Source organism: Oncorhynchus gorbuscha, linkage group LG05 (genome assembly GCF_021184085.1).
Source record: "Oncorhynchus gorbuscha isolate QuinsamMale2020 ecotype Even-year linkage group LG05, OgorEven_v1.0, whole genome shotgun sequence".
Taxonomy (NCBI): domain Eukaryota; kingdom Metazoa; phylum Chordata; class Actinopteri; order Salmoniformes; family Salmonidae; genus Oncorhynchus; species Oncorhynchus gorbuscha.
The window spans coordinates 44706592-44725622 of NC_060177.1; the positions used below are offsets into that span (position 1 = coordinate 44706592).

The 19031-nt window shown below is 50.3% G+C and overlaps 1 protein-coding gene, 11 non-coding genes and 2 pseudogenes across 12 annotated transcripts; all 14 read left to right on the forward strand.

Annotated features, from left to right (window-relative positions):
- Positions 1 to 57: 57 nt before the first annotated feature.
- LOC124036708 lies at positions 58 to 233 on the forward strand (annotated as a pseudogene).
- A 445-nt stretch (positions 234 to 678) lies between these two features.
- Positions 679 to 795, forward strand: LOC124036769. The gene has a single exon (XR_006839022.1). It is a non-coding gene; the product is annotated as a U5 spliceosomal RNA (small nuclear RNA).
- A 2788-nt stretch (positions 796 to 3583) lies between these two features.
- Positions 3584 to 7166, forward strand: LOC124035956. The gene is made up of 2 exons (XM_046349940.1): positions 3584 to 3844; positions 6408 to 7166. The coding sequence occupies exons 1-2, from the start codon at positions 3626 to 3628 to the stop codon at positions 6954 to 6956; spliced, it is 768 nt and encodes a 255-aa protein (XP_046205896.1). The 5' UTR covers positions 3584 to 3625; the 3' UTR covers positions 6957 to 7166.
- A 233-nt stretch (positions 7167 to 7399) lies between these two features.
- On the forward strand, positions 7400 to 7574 carry LOC124036709 (annotated as a pseudogene).
- A 424-nt stretch (positions 7575 to 7998) lies between these two features.
- Positions 7999 to 8114, forward strand: LOC124036764. Its single transcript, XR_006839017.1, has one exon. It is a non-coding gene; the product is annotated as a U5 spliceosomal RNA (small nuclear RNA).
- Positions 8115 to 14798: 6684 nt separating this feature from the next.
- On the forward strand, positions 14799 to 14982 carry LOC124036707. The gene has a single exon (XR_006838962.1). It is a non-coding gene; the product is annotated as a U2 spliceosomal RNA (small nuclear RNA).
- Positions 14983 to 15419: 437 nt separating this feature from the next.
- Positions 15420 to 15535, forward strand: LOC124036765. Its single transcript, XR_006839018.1, has one exon. It is a non-coding gene; the product is annotated as a U5 spliceosomal RNA (small nuclear RNA).
- A 239-nt stretch (positions 15536 to 15774) lies between these two features.
- Positions 15775 to 15965, forward strand: LOC124036824. Its single transcript, XR_006839072.1, has one exon. It is a non-coding gene; the product is annotated as a U2 spliceosomal RNA (small nuclear RNA).
- A 421-nt stretch (positions 15966 to 16386) lies between these two features.
- On the forward strand, positions 16387 to 16503 carry LOC124036772. The gene has a single exon (XR_006839024.1). It is a non-coding gene; the product is annotated as a U5 spliceosomal RNA (small nuclear RNA).
- Positions 16504 to 16748: 245 nt separating this feature from the next.
- LOC124036836 lies at positions 16749 to 16939 on the forward strand. Its single transcript, XR_006839083.1, has one exon. It is a non-coding gene; the product is annotated as a U2 spliceosomal RNA (small nuclear RNA).
- Positions 16940 to 17359: 420 nt separating this feature from the next.
- Positions 17360 to 17475, forward strand: LOC124036774. The gene has a single exon (XR_006839026.1). It is a non-coding gene; the product is annotated as a U5 spliceosomal RNA (small nuclear RNA).
- A 239-nt stretch (positions 17476 to 17714) lies between these two features.
- Positions 17715 to 17904, forward strand: LOC124036839. The gene has a single exon (XR_006839086.1). It is a non-coding gene; the product is annotated as a U2 spliceosomal RNA (small nuclear RNA).
- A 422-nt stretch (positions 17905 to 18326) lies between these two features.
- LOC124036766 lies at positions 18327 to 18442 on the forward strand. The gene has a single exon (XR_006839019.1). It is a non-coding gene; the product is annotated as a U5 spliceosomal RNA (small nuclear RNA).
- Positions 18443 to 18672: 230 nt separating this feature from the next.
- Positions 18673 to 18863, forward strand: LOC124036700. Its single transcript, XR_006838956.1, has one exon. It is a non-coding gene; the product is annotated as a U2 spliceosomal RNA (small nuclear RNA).
- The last annotated feature ends 168 nt before the right edge of the window (positions 18864 to 19031 follow it).

Sequence of the window (19031 nt, forward strand, 5' to 3'; positions counted from 1 at the left end):
ATGTGTATAAATGATTAAATGAATGTATGAGCTGTTTTTAAAAGGAATTGTGTCAATAAAACTTTTCCAAAAGAAAAAAATCTGTTCTTATCAGTTTAATATCTGATACGTCCCCCATCGGGGGACTACATATTAAATGGATTTTTCGAACAGGGAGTCGGAAATGGGGCTTGCTCCGTCCGCTCCACGCATCGACCCGGTATTGCAGTACCTCCGGGAACGGTGCAACACTTTTCTCCCGTTGTCAAGGAAAAATGCTATGTAAACAGCTAGCTAGCTAGCAGAAGAAAAGCTAGCTAGCTAGCTAGCAGAAGAAAAGCTAGCTAGCTAGCTAGCAGAAGAAGGAAAGAAACATTCAAACTGAAGAAAGGCGAAGCGCTCTTCAATGTGGTCCCCCGTTTCCCGCCATTTTTGTTTAAAAAAAAAAAAAAAAAAAAAAAAAAAAATTGGGCCAGGATTGTGTGTGTGTGTGTGTGTGTGTGTGTGTGTGTGTGTGTGTGTGTGTGTGTCTCTGTCTCTGTCTGTCTGTGCCTCTGTGTGTGCCTCTGTGTCTCTGTGTCGTTCTTTTTATCCACAGCAGCCCTCGAAAACTTGGAAGAGTGGGTTCCGGGAGCACCCGCGGGTACCCGGCCTAGAGTGCACAGAGTGTGTCTCGGGCCCCCGCCTCTGACTTCCACACGATTCTGGTTTCTCTTCATTACGCACAAGCCTTTCGCCTTTTACTAAAGACTTCCGTGGAGAGGAACACTTACGAGTTCAACGTATTTTTGGAGGGGCTTTGCTTCTTACAGAGCCCGCTATCTTGTTTCAAGAGAAATTGACCGACCGACAGACAGAGGTGGGCCAGGATAGTGACTTAAAGACACATTAGCGACTTTTTCCAAAAAACACGTGAGTGAGTGAGTGACTGAGGGAGGGAGGAAGGAACCGCCGGCTTTTGCCAACCCGCCGAGGTCTGTTGAGACCCCCGGGGGCCCGGCGGTTGCAGGGTTCCATTTGTGGGTTATCGCTTCTCGGCCTTTTGGCTCAGATCAAGTGTAGTTACTTTGATAGTGCTGCACTTGATCGGAGAAGCGATCGTAGGGAAAATTGGGTTTTTATTTCTGTTTAAAATTATTGTCATTTTGTTGTATTGTTTCACCATTGTTTCTTTTTGTCCTGGGTTAGGTGGTGGTTTTGGTGGAGGGCTACAGGTGCACCAGCACCTGTAGGGTGAGTTTAAAAGGCCCTCTGGTCTTTTCTTTTCTTATTTTATTTTATTGTAGTCTTTTCCCTTGTTGTCCTGTTTTGCATCTCTCCTCCCCCTTGTATCCTACCCTCCCCCACCTTTTGCTCTTCCTATTGTTTTGAGTTTCGTGTGCTTGCCTGAGTTGCCTTTTGGCTTGTTGCCTTTTTAGGCCCTTTAGGCGAGGCAGGGTTTTTGTTTGTTTGTCTGTCTGTCTGTGTTTTTGTCTGTTTTGTTTGGCTAGCCTCTGTTTTTTGTTGCCAACTGGGGGACTTTTTTGCTGGCTGGCCTGCTAGTTGGCTAGCTTAGCCTGGCCTACTGGTGAGGCTTGCTAGCTTAATTGCCCCCAAGCTTTTGGCAGGTGTCGCTGGTTAGTGTGTCTCCGTTTGTCATCCCCATATCTCTGTCCTTTTTTTGTTGTGAGGCCTCTTGGCTTGTGGGCCTGCCAGCTGGTAAGCTTAGTCTGTCCGGCTGGTGTGGCCTGCTAGCCTCCAGGCCTGTGTTTAGTGTCATTTACCCTTGTCTCCTCCTTGTGTCCTGCCCTAATCTAGAAAAACTCAAAAAAAAAAAAAAAAAACCCCCCCCCCCTTGTGTCCTTTCCCATTGTTAATAAGTTTAGCTTGGTGCTGTGCTAGATAGTTTGTTGTGTGTTCCGGGGTGCTGGTAGGCCCTGTTTAGCTTAGCCTAGCTGAGCCAGCCAGCTCCCTCGGTTTGTCCTACACTTTCCCCCCTTTTTTTTTTTTTCCCCCAACCCCACCTCCCTTCCCCCACCTCCCCTCCCCCACTCCATTCACCCTTCCCTCACTCCCTTCCCAACCCCCCTCCCCCTTCCCAACCCCCTCCCCCTTTTTGCCCTTCCCCTCCCCCCCTTTTCACTGGTGTTGGGTTGTAAAGGGAGTGGGCCTCCATCATGTCAGCAGCACAGGCTGGCATGAGGAGGCACCATGCAGTGCGCCTCCTTTTAAAGGAGAGGGGAGGGAAAATAATGGAGTTATCCCGGTTGGATTTCTCCAGAAAATTCCTCCAGAAAGAACTCGGTTTCCACCCCGCGCAGGTAAACTGCATCCTAGCCCTCCCCTATAGGAAGGGCTTCGATGTCAGTTTTGCCAACGCCAGCTTCCTGAGGGAGTTCTGGGGGAAACTCCAGAACTCCCTGAACACCCAGGGGTCCCTCACAGCAATGTTCGAGGTGACCAAGCTGACGGACAATAGCATCAAAACCGTTATTGTCCGTATGTACAACGAAACCGTACAGCCGGAGGACGTTGCAGTATGGCTGGACAGGTACTGCAACGTAAAGGGGCCCCTGATCCAGGTTAAAGACCTCGATGGGATCTGGACAGGGGCCTGGAGGGTCACTGTCCAGCAAAGGGAGGACCCTGGGGGCTATGGTGGGTTGAAAGCCATCCCATCCACCATAGTCCTCGGAGAAAACAGGGGCCATGTTCACTACCAGGACCAGCCCAAGCTGTGCCGTAAGTGTGGTGAACATGGCCACCTGGCAGACGCCTGTCAGAAGGTGGTCTGCATGAAGTGCCGGGAGGTGGGCCACCGCTACGAGGAATGCACGAATGGAAGGTCGTGCAACCTCTGTGGCGAGCGGTCCCACCTCATCCGCGACTGCCCCTCCTCCTGGGCCAACAGGGCCAAGTTCGGAAGGAGGGAGTGGGCGGCCGCGGACCGGGCTTCTGAGCGCCGGAGGGCCGAAGCGGCAGTTGCCGAGGTGGTAGTAGAGGAGGTAGTGGTGGAGCCGGTAGTGGTGGTGGAGGAGGAGGTAGTGGTGGAGCCGGTAGTGGTGGTGGAGGAGACAGTGGTGGAGCCGGTGGCTGTAGTGGAGGGCGCGGAAGGAGCAGTGGTGGAAGTAGTGGGAGGAGAGGACAAAACCCTCCCCACCCCAACCCCCCTGCCCCAGACTAATGTGAACCCTGAAGGAGAAAGGGCCGAGAAAGACGGCTCTGGAGAGATCTTTAGCGAAAGCTCCCCAAGTGGGTCAGACATTATAGGGACGGTGTCGGAAAGCACCAGGGAGACAGAGTCGGGAGACATGGGAGAAGGGGGGGAGATTCTGGAGGAACACCTCCCCCCACGTAAAAGAAATGCTGAGGAGCTCTCCGACCCCGAACAGGGCGAGGAGAAAAAGGAAAGGTGGAATGGGAGAGCTCCCAGGGGGAGGAAGAATTTAGAACCTTCCCCTCCAACTCCCCCAATCAAGTCTCCTTTTTAAACCCAGTTTTAACCTCCTCTCCCTTCCACCCCCCTTTACCCCGGAGGGAGAGAGAGAAATCACCAGAAAAATAACCCCCTTTTAACTGTTAAATGCTTTTCTTTCGCACGGTTTTACTCACCCCTTTTATGGCTTTTAAAATCACCACAATAAATGTAAGGAGCGTAAAAACAGAAATGAGAGCACAGTCGGTTTTATCCTTTTTAGAAAGGTTTAACTCAGATGTGTTTTTATTACAGGAGTGTGGTCTACCCTTTTTATCCTCTTACAGCAAATGGGAGGATAAGTGGCAGCACGGGCCCTCCCTTTGGAGTGGCTCAAATTTTAACAAGAACGACGGTGTTGCCATTTTAATCAAGACCCCACAGGTGGTGGTGAAGGGGAGCACGGTGGTGGTAGGTGGGCGTGCTCTTTTAGCCAATTGTACTTTTATGGGGAGGGATTTTAACGTGCTAAACGTATATGGTTTTAATGACAAACATGACCGGTGCGCACTTTTAGAGGACCTGCAGTCCCACATGCTAGGGAGGGATCCTCTAGTGGTGGGTGGGGATTTTAATTGTGTTTTAAGTAGAGCAGACAGGAGAGGGGCAGGAGAGGATTTTAAGGTAGACAGGTCAAGTGTTTTATTGCAAGGGCTGTGCAGGGATTTTAAGCTGACTGACTGTTTTAAAACCCTGCATCCAAGAGAGGAGGGCTTCACCTGGACCAGTGGTGACGGCACCAGAGCCTCTCGCATTGATTATCTGTTTACCCGGGACTGTCCCCCAACTGATGCTAGAATAACCCCTGCTTTCTTCTCAGATCACGTAATGCTGACGTGCACCCTTTCACTAACCTCGGGTGTGACTGTGGGAAGAGGGCCCTGGAAATTGAACTGCTCCCTGCTAGAAGATGATAGAGTAGTTAGCCAGTACAGAGAGCAGTTCAGCCAGTGGCAGACGCTACAGGACTTTTTTGACACACGAGCACAGTGGTGGGAAATGGTGAAGGGAAGGACGAGGACCTTCTTTAGAGAGATAGGAAAGGAAAAAAGCAAAGAAAAAGATAGACGCATGGTGGGACTGCAAAAGCGACTGGAAAGGTATTTTAACTTACGCCAACAGGGCTTTGATTTTAACCAAGAAATCAAAGATGTAAAAAAGGAAATGGTACTTTTAGCAGAACAGAGAAGTAAGGGGTTATTTTAAGAAGTAAGGAAAGGGAATTAGAAGAGGGGGAGAAGTGCACTAGGTACTTTTTAAGAAAATAGTTAGCCAGGGTAGGACAATGACAGCATTAAAAAACAAGGACGGGGTTTTAAAAACAGACACAGAGGGAATAAAGGAAGTGGTCGAGGACTTTTATGGGGAACTGTTTGGGGAAAAAGATGTGTGCGAGGGAACAATGGGGGACCTTTTAACGTATCTTGACAAGACCTTACCCAACACGGACGACCTGAAAAAAGACCTGACGAGGACAGAAATCGACCAAGGACTGAAACGTTTTAAGAGGGGTAAATCACCGGGGGAGGACGGCCTCCCTTTGGAGTTTTATCTGACCTTTTGGGATGTTTTAGCCGACGAACTTCTGACTGTTTTTACTGACTTCGAACACCTCGACAGACTACCCGACAGTTTTAGAGTGGGGATCGTGACTCTTTTATACAAGAAAAACGACAGGACTGACTTGAAAACTGGAGACCGATTACCCTTTTAAATTTTGATTGTAAACTTTTTACCAAAGTTTTAACACTCAGAATGTCTTCTGTTTTAGGGGAGGTGATCCACCCGGACCAAACCTGTGCCGTGCCCGGAAGGAAGATCACGGACAGCCTGATACTGATCCGAGATGCCATCTGTTATGCGAGAGACAGAAATATGCGGCTTGTAGTCCTAAATTTAGATTTTGAAAAAGCCTTTGATCGGGTCTCGCACCAGTACCTCTTTAAGGTACTGCAAAAAATGGGTTTCCCGGACAGGTTCTTAGCTTGGGTGGGACTGCTGTACGGGGACATCACCAGCAAAATTCTTGTAAACGGGCATTTATCCAAAGCAGTGGGAGTACACTGCGGCGTCCGTCAGGGCTGTCCTTTATCTCCTCTTCTGTTCGTGGCCTGCATTGAACCACTGGCACAGGTCTTGAGAAGGGACCAACGGATCAGTGGGGTGGGTATCCCGGGGAGTGGGGGGATGACCGCCAAGTGCGTATTTTACATGGACGACGTCAACATTTTATGCACTGACCTTTTATCCGTCGACAGGACTCTGGACAGGACTGACTGGTACGGACGAGCCTCTGGGGCGAGACTGAACAGAGACAAGACAGAGGCCCAATTCTTCGGACCGTGGGCAGACCCAGACTTGACCAGACTACCTTTGACAGTTAAACTGACGGACATAAGGGTACTGGGGGTAAAGTTTGACCAGGAGGGAGGAGGGAGTGGGAACTGGAGTGGGATCCTGGGGACAGTAAGACAGAGACTGGGTTTTTGGGGACTACGACAGCTGACTTTTGAGGGCAAGGTTTTAATCATAAAAGCTGTGATTTTACCTGTGCTTTTATTAATCAGTTCTGTTTTTATCCCCCCCGAAGGAGTATTTTAGCCCTGGAGCGGATGCTGTTCTACTTTCTGGGGAAGCAAGTGGGAGAGGCTGAGGAGGGAGGTGGTCAAGAGGCCCAGGTCCAAGGGGGAAAGGCTTGCCTGACCTCTACTTGTTCCTGGGCAGCCGCTACACAGCGTTACATCTGACTCTGGCCGCCTCCCCGGTCAATAACAAGACACAGGCCCTCGCACGGTTCTGGCTGGGATCTTACCTCAGGACTCTGAGGCTGATCCCAGTCGACCTGCGAGCCCCAGTCTCTTTCCTGCTCCCCACCCACTACGTCCAGCTCCAGAAATTTTTAAGACATTTCAAACTGGAAAAGGAAGCAGTCACGGTTTTAACTCAACACCGCTCTCTTCTCTCTCTTGTGCAGGAACGGGAACCAGTGTGTCCAGTGCGCGGGCTCGCTATAGGCGAGCCCACAACGGTCTGGCGCAACGTGGCCCATCCTGCACTCCTGAATCGGCATCGGGACCTGTCCTGGATGGTCGCCCACGAGATCCTCCCGGTCAGGGCCGTTATGCACTCACGGGGCATGGCGAGGACATCCGCGTGCCCCCGACCGGGCTGCGGCCAAGATGAGTCGGTGAGGCACATGCTCTGGGAGTGCAGAGCCGCCAGGGACCTGTGGAAGGAAGCAGGCCCCCTGATCACATCGTGTCTACCAGCAGGGGAGGACCTAACACCTCAGCTCGTGCTGTACGGGGTGGGCCGAAGGCCCATTCCACCGAAGGCCTTCACCAAGCTCTGGCCCACCCTCACGTGCCTGAAGGAAGCACTGTGGTCCTCCCGTAACCTGCTGGTAGCCAAAAGCGTAGAGACCACCCCCCAGGCAGTGGCCATGGTAGCCACGGAAGCCCTGGGGTGGTACGAACGGAAGGGGGCCTCGACCCCAGGCGAAGGGTCCCCCACAACACCCTAGGTCCCGGCGGCCACGGCCTGACAGCGCTGCGGCGCCTAGGGCGATGCGCCTAGGGGAGGGATCTCCTCTGGGCCCCGAAGGACGGGACGATGGTCTATTCGGGAGAGCAGGATGAGGCGAGTTTGATAAGGACTCACCCCGCTCCTGTACAAGCGATTGAAGACAGCCTTTTAACAAAGTGACTTTTTAACATGTTTCTAACGTCTTAAAAATGTTTTATCTTTGTTAGATCATTTCGCACACATTTTAAATGGCTTTTACAGATTTGATGTTTTTACAAAGAAAGTACTTTTATTCATGGTTGTTTTCATTGATTTTAACAACATGTACTTTAACAAATTTAAATGTAATTGTCAAATGCTGTGTTTTATGCTTTGTTGCCGTTTTTATGTGTATAAATGATTAAAAAATGTATGAGCTGTTTTTAAAGGAATTGTGTCAATAAAACTTTTCCAAAAGAAAAAAATCTGTTCTTATCAGTTTAATATCTGATACGTCCCCCATCGGGGGACTACATATTAAATGGATTTTTCGAACAGGGAGTCGGAAATGGGGCTTGCTCCGTCCGCTCCACGCATCGACCCGGTATTGCAGTACCTCCGGGACGGTGCAACACTTTTCTGCCGTTGTCAAGGAAAATGCTCATTCGCAAAGCTAGCTAGCTAAACAGAAAAGCTAGCTAGCTAGCTAGCAGAAGAAGGAAAGAAACATTCAAACTGAAGAAAGGCGAAGCGCTCTTCAATGTGGTCCCCGTTTCCCGCCATTTTTGTTTAAAAAAAAAAAAAAAAAAAAAAAAAAAAAAAAAAATTGGGCCAGGATTGTGTGTGTGTGTGTGTGTGTGTGTGTGTGTGTGTGTGTGTGTGTGTGTGTGTGTGTGTGTGTGTTGTCTCTCTCTGTCTGTGCCTCTGTGTGTGTCTCTGTGTCGTTCTTTTTATCCACAGCAGCCCTCGAAAACTTGGAAGAGTGGGTTCCGGGAGCACCCGCGGGTACCCGGCCTAGAGTGCACAGAGTGTGTCTCGGGCCCCCGCCTCTGACTTCCACACGATTCTGGTTTCTCTTCATTACGCACAAGCCTTTCGCCTTTTACTAAAGACTTCCGTGGAGAGGAACACTTACGAGTTCAACGTATTTTTGGAGGGCTTTGCTTCTTACAGAGCCCGCTATCTTGTTTCAAGAGAAATTGACCGACCGACAGACAGACAGAGTGGGCCAGGACAGTGACTTAAAGACACATTAGCGACTTTTTCCAAAAAACACCTGAGTGAGTGAGTGAGTGACTGAGGGAGGGAGGGAGGGAGGGAGGGAGGAACCGCCGGCTTTTGCCAACCCGCTGAGGTCTGTTGAGACCCCCGGGGGCCCGGCGGTTGCAGGGTTCCATTTGTGGGTTATCGCTTCTCGGCCTTTTGGCTCAGATCAAGTGTAGTTACTTTGATAGTGCTGCACTTGATCGGAGAAGCGATCGTAGGGAAAATTGGGTTTTTACTTCTGTTTAAAATTATTGTCATTTTGTTGTATTGTTTCACCATTGTTTCTTTTTGTCCTGGGTTAGGTGGTGGTTTTGGTGGAGGGCTACAGGTGCACCAGCACCTGTAGGGTGAGTTTAAAAGGCCCTCTGGTCTTTTCTTTTCTTATTTTATTTTATTGTAGTCTTTTCCCTTGTTGTCCTGTTTTGCATCTCTCCTCCCCCTTGTATCCTACCCTCCCCCACCTTTTGCTCTTCCTATTGTTTTGAGTTTCGTGTGGCCTGCTTGCCGGAGTTGCCTTTTGGCTTGTTGCCTGCTAGCTTTAGCTAGTCGACTAGCCTCTTGGCCCTTTAGGCGAGGCAGGGTTTTTGTTTGTTTGTCTGTCTGTCTGTGTTTTTGTCTGTTTTGTTTGGCTGTTGTTTTTTGTTGCCAACTGGGGGACTTTTTTGCTGGCTGGCCTGCTAGTTGGCTAGCTTAGCCTGGCCTACTGGTGAGGCTTGCTAGCTTAATTGCCCCCAAGCTTTTGGCAGGTGTCGCTGGTTAGTGTGTCTCCGTTTGTCATCCCCATACCTCTGTCCTTTTTTGTTGTGAGGCCTCTTGGCTTGTGGGCCTGCCAGCTGGTAAGCTTAGTCTGTCCGGCTGGTGTGGCCTGCTAGCCTCCAGGCCTGTGTTTAGTGTCATTTACCCTTGTCTCCTCCTTGTGTCCTGCCCTAATCTAGAAAAACTCAACAAAAAAAAAAAAAACAACCCCCCCCCCCCTTGTGTCCTTTCCCATTGTTAATAAGTTTAGCTTGGTGCTGTGCTAGATAGTTTGTTGTGTGTTCCGGGGTGCTGGTAGGCCCTGTTTAGCTTAGCCTAGCTGAGCCAGCCAGCTCCCTCGGTTTGTCCTACACTTTCCCCCCTTTTTTTTTTTTTTTTTTTTTTTTTTTTTTTTTCCCCCAACCCCACCTCCCTTCCCCCACCTCCCCTCCCCCACTCCATTCACCCTTCCCTCACTCCCTTCACTTGCCCCTCCCCCTTCCCAACCCCCCTCCCCCTTTTTGCCCTTCCCCTCCCCCCCTTTTCACTGGTGTTGGGTTGTAAAGGGAGTGGGCCTCCATCATGTCAGCAGCACAGGCTGGCATGAGGAGGCACCATGCAGTGCGCCTCCTTTTAAAGGAGAGGGGAGGGAAAATAATGGAGTTATCCCGGTTGGATTTCTCCAGAAAATTCCTCCAGAAAGAACTCGGTTTCCACCCCGCGCAGGTAAACTGCATCCTAGCCCTCCCCTATAGGAAGGGCTTCGATGTCAGTTTTGCCAACGCCAGCTTCCTGAGGGAGTTCTGGGGAAACTCCAGAACTCCCTGAACACCCAGGGGTCCCTCACAGCAATGTTCGAGGTGACCAAGCTGACGGACAATAGCATCAAAACCGTTATTGTCCGTATGTACAACGAAACCGTACAGCCGGAGGACGTTGCAGTATGGCTGGACAGGTACTGCAACGTAAAGGGGCCCCTGATCCAGGTTAAAGACCTCGATGGGATCTGGACAGGGGCCTGGAGGGTCACTGTCCAGCAAAGGGAGGACCCTGGGGGCTATGGTGGGTTGAAAGCCATCCCATCCACCATAGTCCTCGGAGAAAACAGGGGCCATGTTCACTACCAGGACCAGCCCAAGCTGTGCCGTAAGTGTGGTGAACATGGCCACCTGGCAGACGCCTGTCAGAAGGTGGTCTGCATGAAGTGCCGGGAGGTGGGCCACCGCTACGAGGAATGCACGAATGGAAGGTCGTGCAACCTCTGTGGCGAGCGGTCCCACCTCATCCGCGACTGCCCCTCCTCCTGGGCCAACAGGGCCAAGTTCGGAAGGAGGGAGTGGGCGGCCGCGGACCGGGCTTCTGAGCGCCGGAGGGCCGAAAGCGGCAGTTGCCGAGGTGGTAGTAGAGGAGGTAGTGGTGGAGCCGGTAGTGGTGGTGGAGGAGGAGGTAGTGGTGGAGCCGGTAGTGGTGGTGGAGGAGACAGTGGTGGAGCCGGTGGCTGTAGTGGAGGGCGCGGAAGGAGCAGTGGTGGAAGTAGTGGGAGGAGAGGACAAAACCCTCCCCACCCCAACCCCCCTGCCCCAGACTAATGTGAACCCTGAAGGAGAAAGGGCCGAGAAAGACGGCTCTGGAGAGATCTTTAGCGAAAGCTCCCCAAGTGGGTCAGACATTATAGGGACGGTGTCGGAAAGCACCAGGGAGACAGAGTCGGGAGACATGGGAGAAGGGGGGGAGATTCTGGAGGAACACCTCCCCCCACGTAAAAGAAATGCTGAGGAGCTCTCCGACCCCGAACAGGGCGAGGAGAAAAAAGGAAAGGTGGAATGGGAGAGCTCCCAGGGGGAGGAAGAATTTAGAACCTTCCCCTCCAACTCCCCCAATCAAGTCTCCTTTTTAAACCCAGTTTTAACCTCCTCTCCCTTCCACCCCCCCTTTACCCCGGAGGGAGAGAGAGAAATCACCAGAAAAATAACCCCCTTTTAACTGTTAAATGCTTTTCTTTCGGCACGGTTTTTACTCACCCCTTTTATGGCTTTTAAAATCACCACAATAAATGTAAGGAGCGTAAAAACAGAAATGAGAGCACAGTCGGTTTTATCCTTTTTAGAAAGGTTTAACTCAGATGTGTTTTTATTACAGGAGTGTGGTCTACCCTTTTTATCCTCTTACAGCAAATGGGAGGATAAGTGGCAGCACGGGCCCTCCCTTTGGAGTGGCTCAAATTTTAACAAGAACGACGGTGTTGCCATTTTAATCAAGACCCCACAGGTGGTGGTGAAGGGGAGCACGGTGGTGGTAGGTGGGCGTGCTCTTTTAGCCAATTGTACTTTTATGGGGAGGGATTTTAACGTGCTAAACGTATATGGTTTTAATGACAAACATGACCGGTGCGCACTTTTAGAGGACCTGCAGTCCCACATGCTAGGGAGGGATCCTCTAGTGGTGGGTGGGGATTTTAATTGTGTTTTAAGTAGAGCAGACAGGAGAGGGGCAGGAGAGGATTTTAAGGTAGACAGGTCAAGTGTTTTATTGCAAGGGCTGTGCAGGGATTTTAAGCTGACTGACTGTTTTAAAACCCTGCATCCAAGAGAGGAGGGCTTCACCTGGACCAGTGGTGACGGCACCAGAGCCTCTCGCATTGATTATCTGTTTACCCGGGACTGTCCCCCAACTGATGCTAGAATAACCCCTGCTTTCTTCTCAGATCACGTAATGCTGACGTGCACCCTTTCACTAACCTCGGGTGTGACTGTGGGAAGAGGGCCCTGGAAATTGAACTGCTCCCTGCTAGAAGATGATAGAGTAGTTAGCCAGTACAGAGAGCAGTTCAGCCAGTGGCAGACGCTACAGGACTTTTTTGACACACGAGCACAGTGGTGGGAAATGGTGAAGGGAAGGACGAGGACCTTCTTTAGAGAGATAGGAAAGGAAAAAAGCAAAGCAAAAGATAGACGCATGGTGGGACTGCAAAAGCGACTGGAAAGGTATTTTAACTTACGCCAACAGGGCTTTGATTTTAACCAAGAAATCAAAGATGTAAAAAAGGAAATGGTACTTTTAGCAGAACAGAGAAGTAAGGGGGTTATTTTAAGAAGTAAGGAAAGGGAATTAGAAGAGGGGGAGAAGTGCACTAGGTACTTTTTTAAGAAAATAGTTAGCCAGGGTAGGACAATGACAGGATTGAAAAACAAGGACGGGGTTTTAAAAACAGACACGGAGGGAATAAAGGAAGTGGTCGAGGACTTTTATGGGGAACTGTTTGGGGAAAAAGATGTGTGCGAAGGAACAATGGGGGACCTTTTAACGTATCTTGACAAGACCTTACCCAACACGGACGACCTGAAAAAAGACCTGACGAGGACAGAAATCGACCAAGGACTGAAATGTTTTAAGAGGGGTAAATCACCGGGGGAGGACGGCCTCCCTTTGGAGTTTTATCTGACCTTTTGGGATGTTTTAGCCGACGAACTTCTGACTGTTTTTACTGACTTCGAACACCTCGACAGACTACCCGACAGTTTTAGAGTGGGGATCGTGACACTTTTATATAAGAAAAATGACAGGACTGACCTGAAGAACTGGAGACCGATTACCCTTTTAAATTTTGATTGTAAACTTTTTACCAAAGTTTTAACACTCAGAATGTCTTCTGTTTTAGGGGAGGTGATCCACCCGGACCAAACCTGTGCCGTGCCCGGAAGGAAGATCACGGACAGCCTGATACTGATCCGAGATGCCATCTGTTATGCGAGAGACAGAAATATGCGGCTTGTAGTCCTAAATTTAGATTTTGAAAAAGCCTTTGATCGGGTCTCGCACCAGTACCTCTTTAAGGTACTGCAAAAAATGGGTTTCCCGGACAGGTTCTTAGCTTGGGTGGGACTGCTGTACGGGGACATCACCAGCAAAATTCTTGTAAACGGGCATTTATCAAAAGCAGTGGGAGTACACTGCGGCGTCCGTCAGGGCTGTCCTTTATCTCCTCTTCTGTTCGTGGCCTGCATTGAACCACTGGCACAGGTCTTGAGAAGGGACCAACGGATCAGTGGGGTGGGTATCCCGGGGAGTGGGGGGATGACCGCCAAGTGCGTATTTTACATGGACGACGTCAACATTTTATGCACTGACCTTTTATCCGTCGACAGGACTCTGGACAGGACTGACTGGTACGGACGAGCCTCTGGGGCGAGACTGAACAGAGACAAGACAGAGGCCCAATTCTTCGGACCGTGGGCAGACCCAGACTTGACCAGACTACCTTTGACAGTTAAACTGACGGACATAAGGGTACTGGGGGTAAAGTTTGACCAGGAGGGAGGAGGGAGTGGGAACTGGAGTGGGATCCTGGGGACAGTAAGACAGAGACTGGGTTTTTGGGGACTACGACAGCTGACTTTTGAGGGCAAGGTTTTAATCATAAAAGCTGTGATTTTACCTGTGCTTTTATTAATCAGTTCTGTTTTTATCCCCCCCCGAAGGAGTATTTTAGCCCTGGAGCGGATGCTGTTCTACTTTCTGTGGGGAAGCAAGTGGGAGAGGCTGAGGAGGGAGGTGGTCAAGAGGCCCAGGTCCAAGGGGGGGAAAGGCTTGCCTGACCTCTACTTGTTCCTGGGCAGCCGCTACACAGCGTTACATCTGACTCTGGCCGCCTCCCCGGTCAATAACAAGACACAGGCCCTCGCACGGTTCTGGCTGGGATCTTACCTCAGGACTCTGAGGCTGATCCCAGTCGACCTGCGAGCCCCAGTCTCTTTCCTGCTCCCCACCCACTACGTCCAGCTCCAGAAATTTTTAAGACATTTCAAACTGGAAAAGGAAGCAGTCACGGTTTTAACTCAACACCGCTCTCTTCTCTCTCTTGTGCAGGAACGGGAACCAGTGTGTCCAGTGCGCGGGCTCGCTATAGGCGAGCCCACAACGGTCTGGCGCAACGTGGCCCATCCTGCACTCCTGAATCGGCATCGGGACCTGTCCTGGATGGTCGCCCACGAGATCCTCCCGGTCAGGGCCGTTATGCACTCACGGGGCATGGCGAGGACATCCGCGTGCCCCCGACCGGGCTGCGGCCAAGAGGAGTCGGTGAGGCACATGCTCTGGGAGTGCAGAGCCGCCAGGGACCTGTGGAAGGAAGCAGGCCCCCTGATCACATCGCGTCTACCAGCAGGGGAGGACCTAACACCTCAGCTCGTGCTGTACGGGGTGGGCCGAAGGCCCATTCCACCGAAGGCCTTCACCAAGCTCTGGCCCACCCTCACGTGCCTGAAGGAAGCACTGTGGTCCTCCCGTAACCTGCTGGTAGCCAAAAGCGTAGAGACCACCCCCCAGGCAGTGGCCATGGTAGCCACGGAAGCCCTGGGGTGGTACGAACGGAAGGGGGCCTCGACCCCAGGCGAAGGGTCCCCCACAACACCCTAGGTCCCGGCGGCCACGGCCTGACAGCGCTGCGGCGCCCTAGGGCGATGCGCCTAGGGGAGGGATCTCCTCTGGGCCCCGAAGGACGGGACGATGGTCTATTCGGGAGAGCAGGATGAGGCGAGTTTGATAAGGACTCACCCCGCTCCTGTACAAGCGATTGAAGACAGCCTTTTAACAAAGTGACTTTTTAACATGTTTCTAACGTCTTAAAAATGTTTTACCTTTGTTAGATCATCAGCACACATTTTAAATGGCTTTTACAGATTTGATGTTTTTACAAAGAAAGTACTTTTATTCATGGTTGTTTTCATTGATTTTAACAACATGTACTTTAACAAATTTAAATGTAATTGTCAAATGCTGTGTTTTATGCTTTGTTGCCGTTTTTATGTGTGTAAATGATGTAAAAAATGTATGAGCTGTTTTTTAAAGGAATTGTGTCAATAAAACTTTTCCAAAAAAAAAAAAAAAAAAAATCTGTTCTTATCAGTTTAATATCTGATACGTCCCCCATCGGGGGACTACATATTAAATGGATTTTTCGAACAGGGAGTCGGAAATGGGGCTTGCTCCGTCCGCTCCACGCATCGACCCGGTATTGCAGTACCTCCGGGAACGGTGCAACACTTTTCTCCCGTTGTCAAGGAAAATGCTATTCAGCAAAGCTAGCTGTAAACAGCTAGCTAGCTAGCTAGAAAGAAGGAAAGAAACATTCAAACTGAAGAAAGGCGAAGCGCTCTTCAATGTGGTCCCCGTTTCCCGCCATTTTTGTTAAAAAAAAAAAAAAAAAAAAAAAAAAAAAAAAAAAAAAAAAAAAAGGATTGTGTTGTTGGGCCAGGATTGTGTGTGTGTGTGTGTGTGTGTGTGTGTGTGTGTGTGTGTGTGTGTGTGTGTGTGTGTGTCTGTGTCTGTGCTCTCTGTCTGTGCCTCTGTGTGTGTCTCTGTGTCGTTCTTTTTATCCACAGCCCTCGAAAACTTGGAAGAGTGGGTTCCGGGAGCACCCGCGGGTACCCGGCCTAGAGTGCTGCACAGAGTGTGTCTCGGGCCCCCGCCTCTGACTTCCACACGATTCTGGTTTCTCTTCATTACGCACAAGCCTTTCGCCTTTTACTAAAGACTTCCGTGGAGAGGAACACTTACGAGTTCAACGTATTTTTGGAGGGCTTTGCTTCTTACAGAGCCCGCTATCTTGTTTCAAGAGAAATTGACCGACCGACAGACAGACAGACAGACAGACAGACAGACAGACAGGACAGTGACTTAAAGACACATTAGCGACTTTTTCCAAAAAACACCTGAGTGAGTGACTGAGGGAGGGAGGGAGGGAGGGAGGGAGGGAGGAACCGCCGGCTTTTGCCAACCCGCTGAGGTCTGTTGAGACCCCCGGGGGCCCGGCGGTTGCAGGGTTCCATTTGTGGGTTATCGCTTCTCGGCCTTTTGGCTCAGATCAAGTGTAGTATCTGTTCTTATCAGTTTAATATCTGATACGTCCCCCATCGGGGGACTACATATTAAATGGATTTTTCGAACAGGGAGTCGGAAATGGGGCTTGCTCCGTCCGCTCCACGCATCGACCCGGTATTGCAGTACCTCCGGGAACGGTGCAACACTTTTCTCCCGTTGTCAAGGAAAATGCTCATTCGCAAACAGCTAGCTGCTAAACAAAAGCTAGCTAGCTAGCAGAAGAAGGAAAGAAACATTCAAACTGAAGAAAGGCGAAGCGCTCTTCAATGTGGTCCCCCGTTTCCCGCCATTTTTGTTAAAAAAAAAAAAAAAAAAAAAAAAAAAAAAATTGGGCCAGGATTGTGTGTGTGTGTGTGTGTGTGTGTGTGTGTGTGTGTGTGTGTGTCTCTGTGTCTGTGTGTGTGTCTGTGCTCTCTGTGTCTGTGCCTCTGTGTGTGTCTCTGTGTCGTTCTTTTTATCCACAGCAGCCCTCGGAAACTTGGAAGAGTGGGTTCCGGGAGCACCCGCGGGTACCCGGCCTAGAGTGCTGCACAGAGTGTGTCTCGGGCCCCCGCCTCTGACTTCCACACGACTTCTGGTTTCTCTTCATTACGCACAAGCCTTTCGCCTTTTACTAAAGACTTCCGTGGAGAGGAACACTTACGAGTTCAACGTATTTTTGGAGGTGCTTTGCTTCTTGCAGAGCCCGCTATCTTGTTTCAAGAGAAATTGACCGACCGACAGACAGACAGACAGACAGACAGACAGACAGACCAGGACAGTGACTGAAAGGACACATTAGCGACTTTTTCCAAAAAACACCTGAGTGAGTGAGTGAGTGACTGAGGGAGGGAGGGAGGGAGGGAGGGAGGAACCGCCGGCTTTTGCCAACCCGCTGAGGTCTGTTGAGACCCCCGGGGGCCCGGCGGTTGCAGGGTTCCATTTGTGGGTTATCGCTTCTCGGCCTTTTGGCTCAGATCAAGTGTAGTATCTGTTCTTATCAGTTTAATATCTGATACGTCCCCCATCGGGGGACTACATATTAAATGGATTTTTCGAACAGGGAGTCGGAAATGGGGCTTGCTCCGTCCGCTCCACGCATCGACCCGGTATTGCAGTACCTCCGGGAACGGTGCAACACTTTTCTCCGTTGTCAAGGAAAATGCTCAAACAGCTAGCAGCTATGTAAACAGCTAGCTAGCTAGCAGAAGAAGGAAAGAAACATTCAAACTGAAGAAAGGCGAAGCGCTCTTCAATGTGGTCCCCCGTTTCCCGCCATTTTTGTTAAAAAAAAAAAAAAAAAAAAAAAAAAAAAATTGGGCCAGGATTGTGTGTGTGTGTGTGTGTGTGTGTGTGTGTGTGTGTGTGTGTGTGTGTGTGTGTGTGTGTGTGTCTCCGTCTCTCTCTGTCTGTGCCTCTGTGTGTGTCTCTGTGTCTCTGTGTCGTTCTTTTTATCCACAGCCCCTCGGAAACTTGGAAGAGTGGGTTCCGGGAGCACCCGCGGGTACCCGGCCTAGAGTGCTGCACAGAGTGTGTCTCGGGCCCCCGCCTCTGACTTCCACACGACTCTGGTTTCTCTTCATTACGCACAAGCCTTTCGCCTTTTACTAAAGACTTCCGTGGGAGGAACACTTACGAGTTCAACGTATTTTTGGAGGTGCTTTGCTTCTTGCAGAGCCCGCTATCTTGTTTCAAGAGAAATTGACCGACCGACAGACAGACAGACAGACAGGGCCAGGACAGTGACTTAAAGACACATTAGCGACTTTTTCCAAAAAACACCTGAGTGAGTGAGTGAGTGACTGAGGGAGGGAGGGAGGGAGGGAGGGAGGGAGGAGGAACCGCCGGCTTTTGCCAACCCGCTGAGGTCTGTTGAGACCCCCGGGGCCCGGCGGTTGCAGGGTTCCATTTGTGGGTTATCGCTTCTCGGCCTTTTGGCTCAGATCAAGTGTAGTATCTGTTCTTATCAGTTTAATATCTGATACGTCCCCATCGGGGGACTACATATTAAATGGATTTTTCGAACAGGGAGTCGGAAATGGGGCTTGCTCCGTCCGCTCCACGCATCGACCCGGTATTGCAGTACCTCCGGGAACGGTGCAACACTTTTCTCCCGTTGTCAAGGAAAATGCTCATTCAGCAAAGCTAGCAGTAAACAGCTAGCTAGCTAGCAGAAGAAGGAAAGAAACATTCAAACTGAAGAAAGGCGAAGCGCTCTTCAATGTGGTCCCCCGTTTCCCGCCATTTTTGTTTAAAAAAAAAAAAAAAAAAAAAAAAAAAAAATTGGGCCAGGATTGTGTGTGTGTGTGTGTGTGTGTGTGTGTGTGTGTGTGTGTGTGTGTGTGTGTGTGTGTGTGTGTCTGTCTGTGTTTCTGTGCCTCTGTGTGTGCGCTCTGTGTGTCTCTGTGTCGTTCTTTTTATCCACAGCAGCCCGGAAAACTTGGAAGAGTGGGTTCCGGGAGCACCCGCGGGTACCCGGCCTAGAGTGCTGCACAGAGTGTGTCTCGGGCCCCCGCCTCTGACTTCCACACGATTCTGGTTTCTCTTCATTACGCACAAGCCTTTCGCCTTTTACTAAAGACTTCCGTGGAGAGGAACACTTACGAGTTCAACGTATTTTTGGAGGGCTTTGCTTCTTACAGAGCCCGCTATCTTGTTTCAAGAGAAATTGACCGACCCGACAGACAGACAGGACAGGACAGACCAGGATAGGACAGTGACTTAAAGACACATTAGCGACTTTTTCCAAAAAACACCTGTGAGTGAGTGAGTGACTGAGGGAGGGAGGGAGGGAGGAACCGCCGGCTTTTGCCAACCCGCTGAGGTCTGTTGAGACCCCCGGGGGCCCGGCGGTTGCAGGGTTCCATTTGTGGGTTATCGCTTCTCGGCCTTTTGGCTCAGATCAAGTGTAGTATCTGTTCTTATCAGTTTAATATCTGATACGTCCCCCATCGGGGGACTACATATTAAATGGATTTTTCGAACAGGGAGTCGGAAATGGGGCTTGCTCCGTCCGCTCCACGCATCGACCCGGTATTGCAGTACCTCCGGGAACGGTGCAACACTTTTCTCCCGTTGTCAAGGAAAAATGCTCATTCGCAAAGCTATGTAAACAGCTAGCTAGCTAGCAGAAGAAGGAAAGAAACATTCAAACTGAAGAAAGGCGAAGCGCTCTTCAATGTGGTCCCCAGTTTCCCGCCATTTTTGTTTAAAAAAAAAAAAAAAAAAAAAAAAA

Coding starts and splice junctions, on each gene's coding strand:
- LOC124035956 (XM_046349940.1), top strand. CDS start 3,626: ATGAGAGCACAGTCGGTTTTATCCTTTTTAGAAAGGTTTAACTCAGAT. Junction 3,845..6,407: donor TGAAGGGGAGCACGGTGGTG/GTAGGTGGGCGT, acceptor TCTCTTGTGCAG/GAACGGGAACCAGTGTGTCC.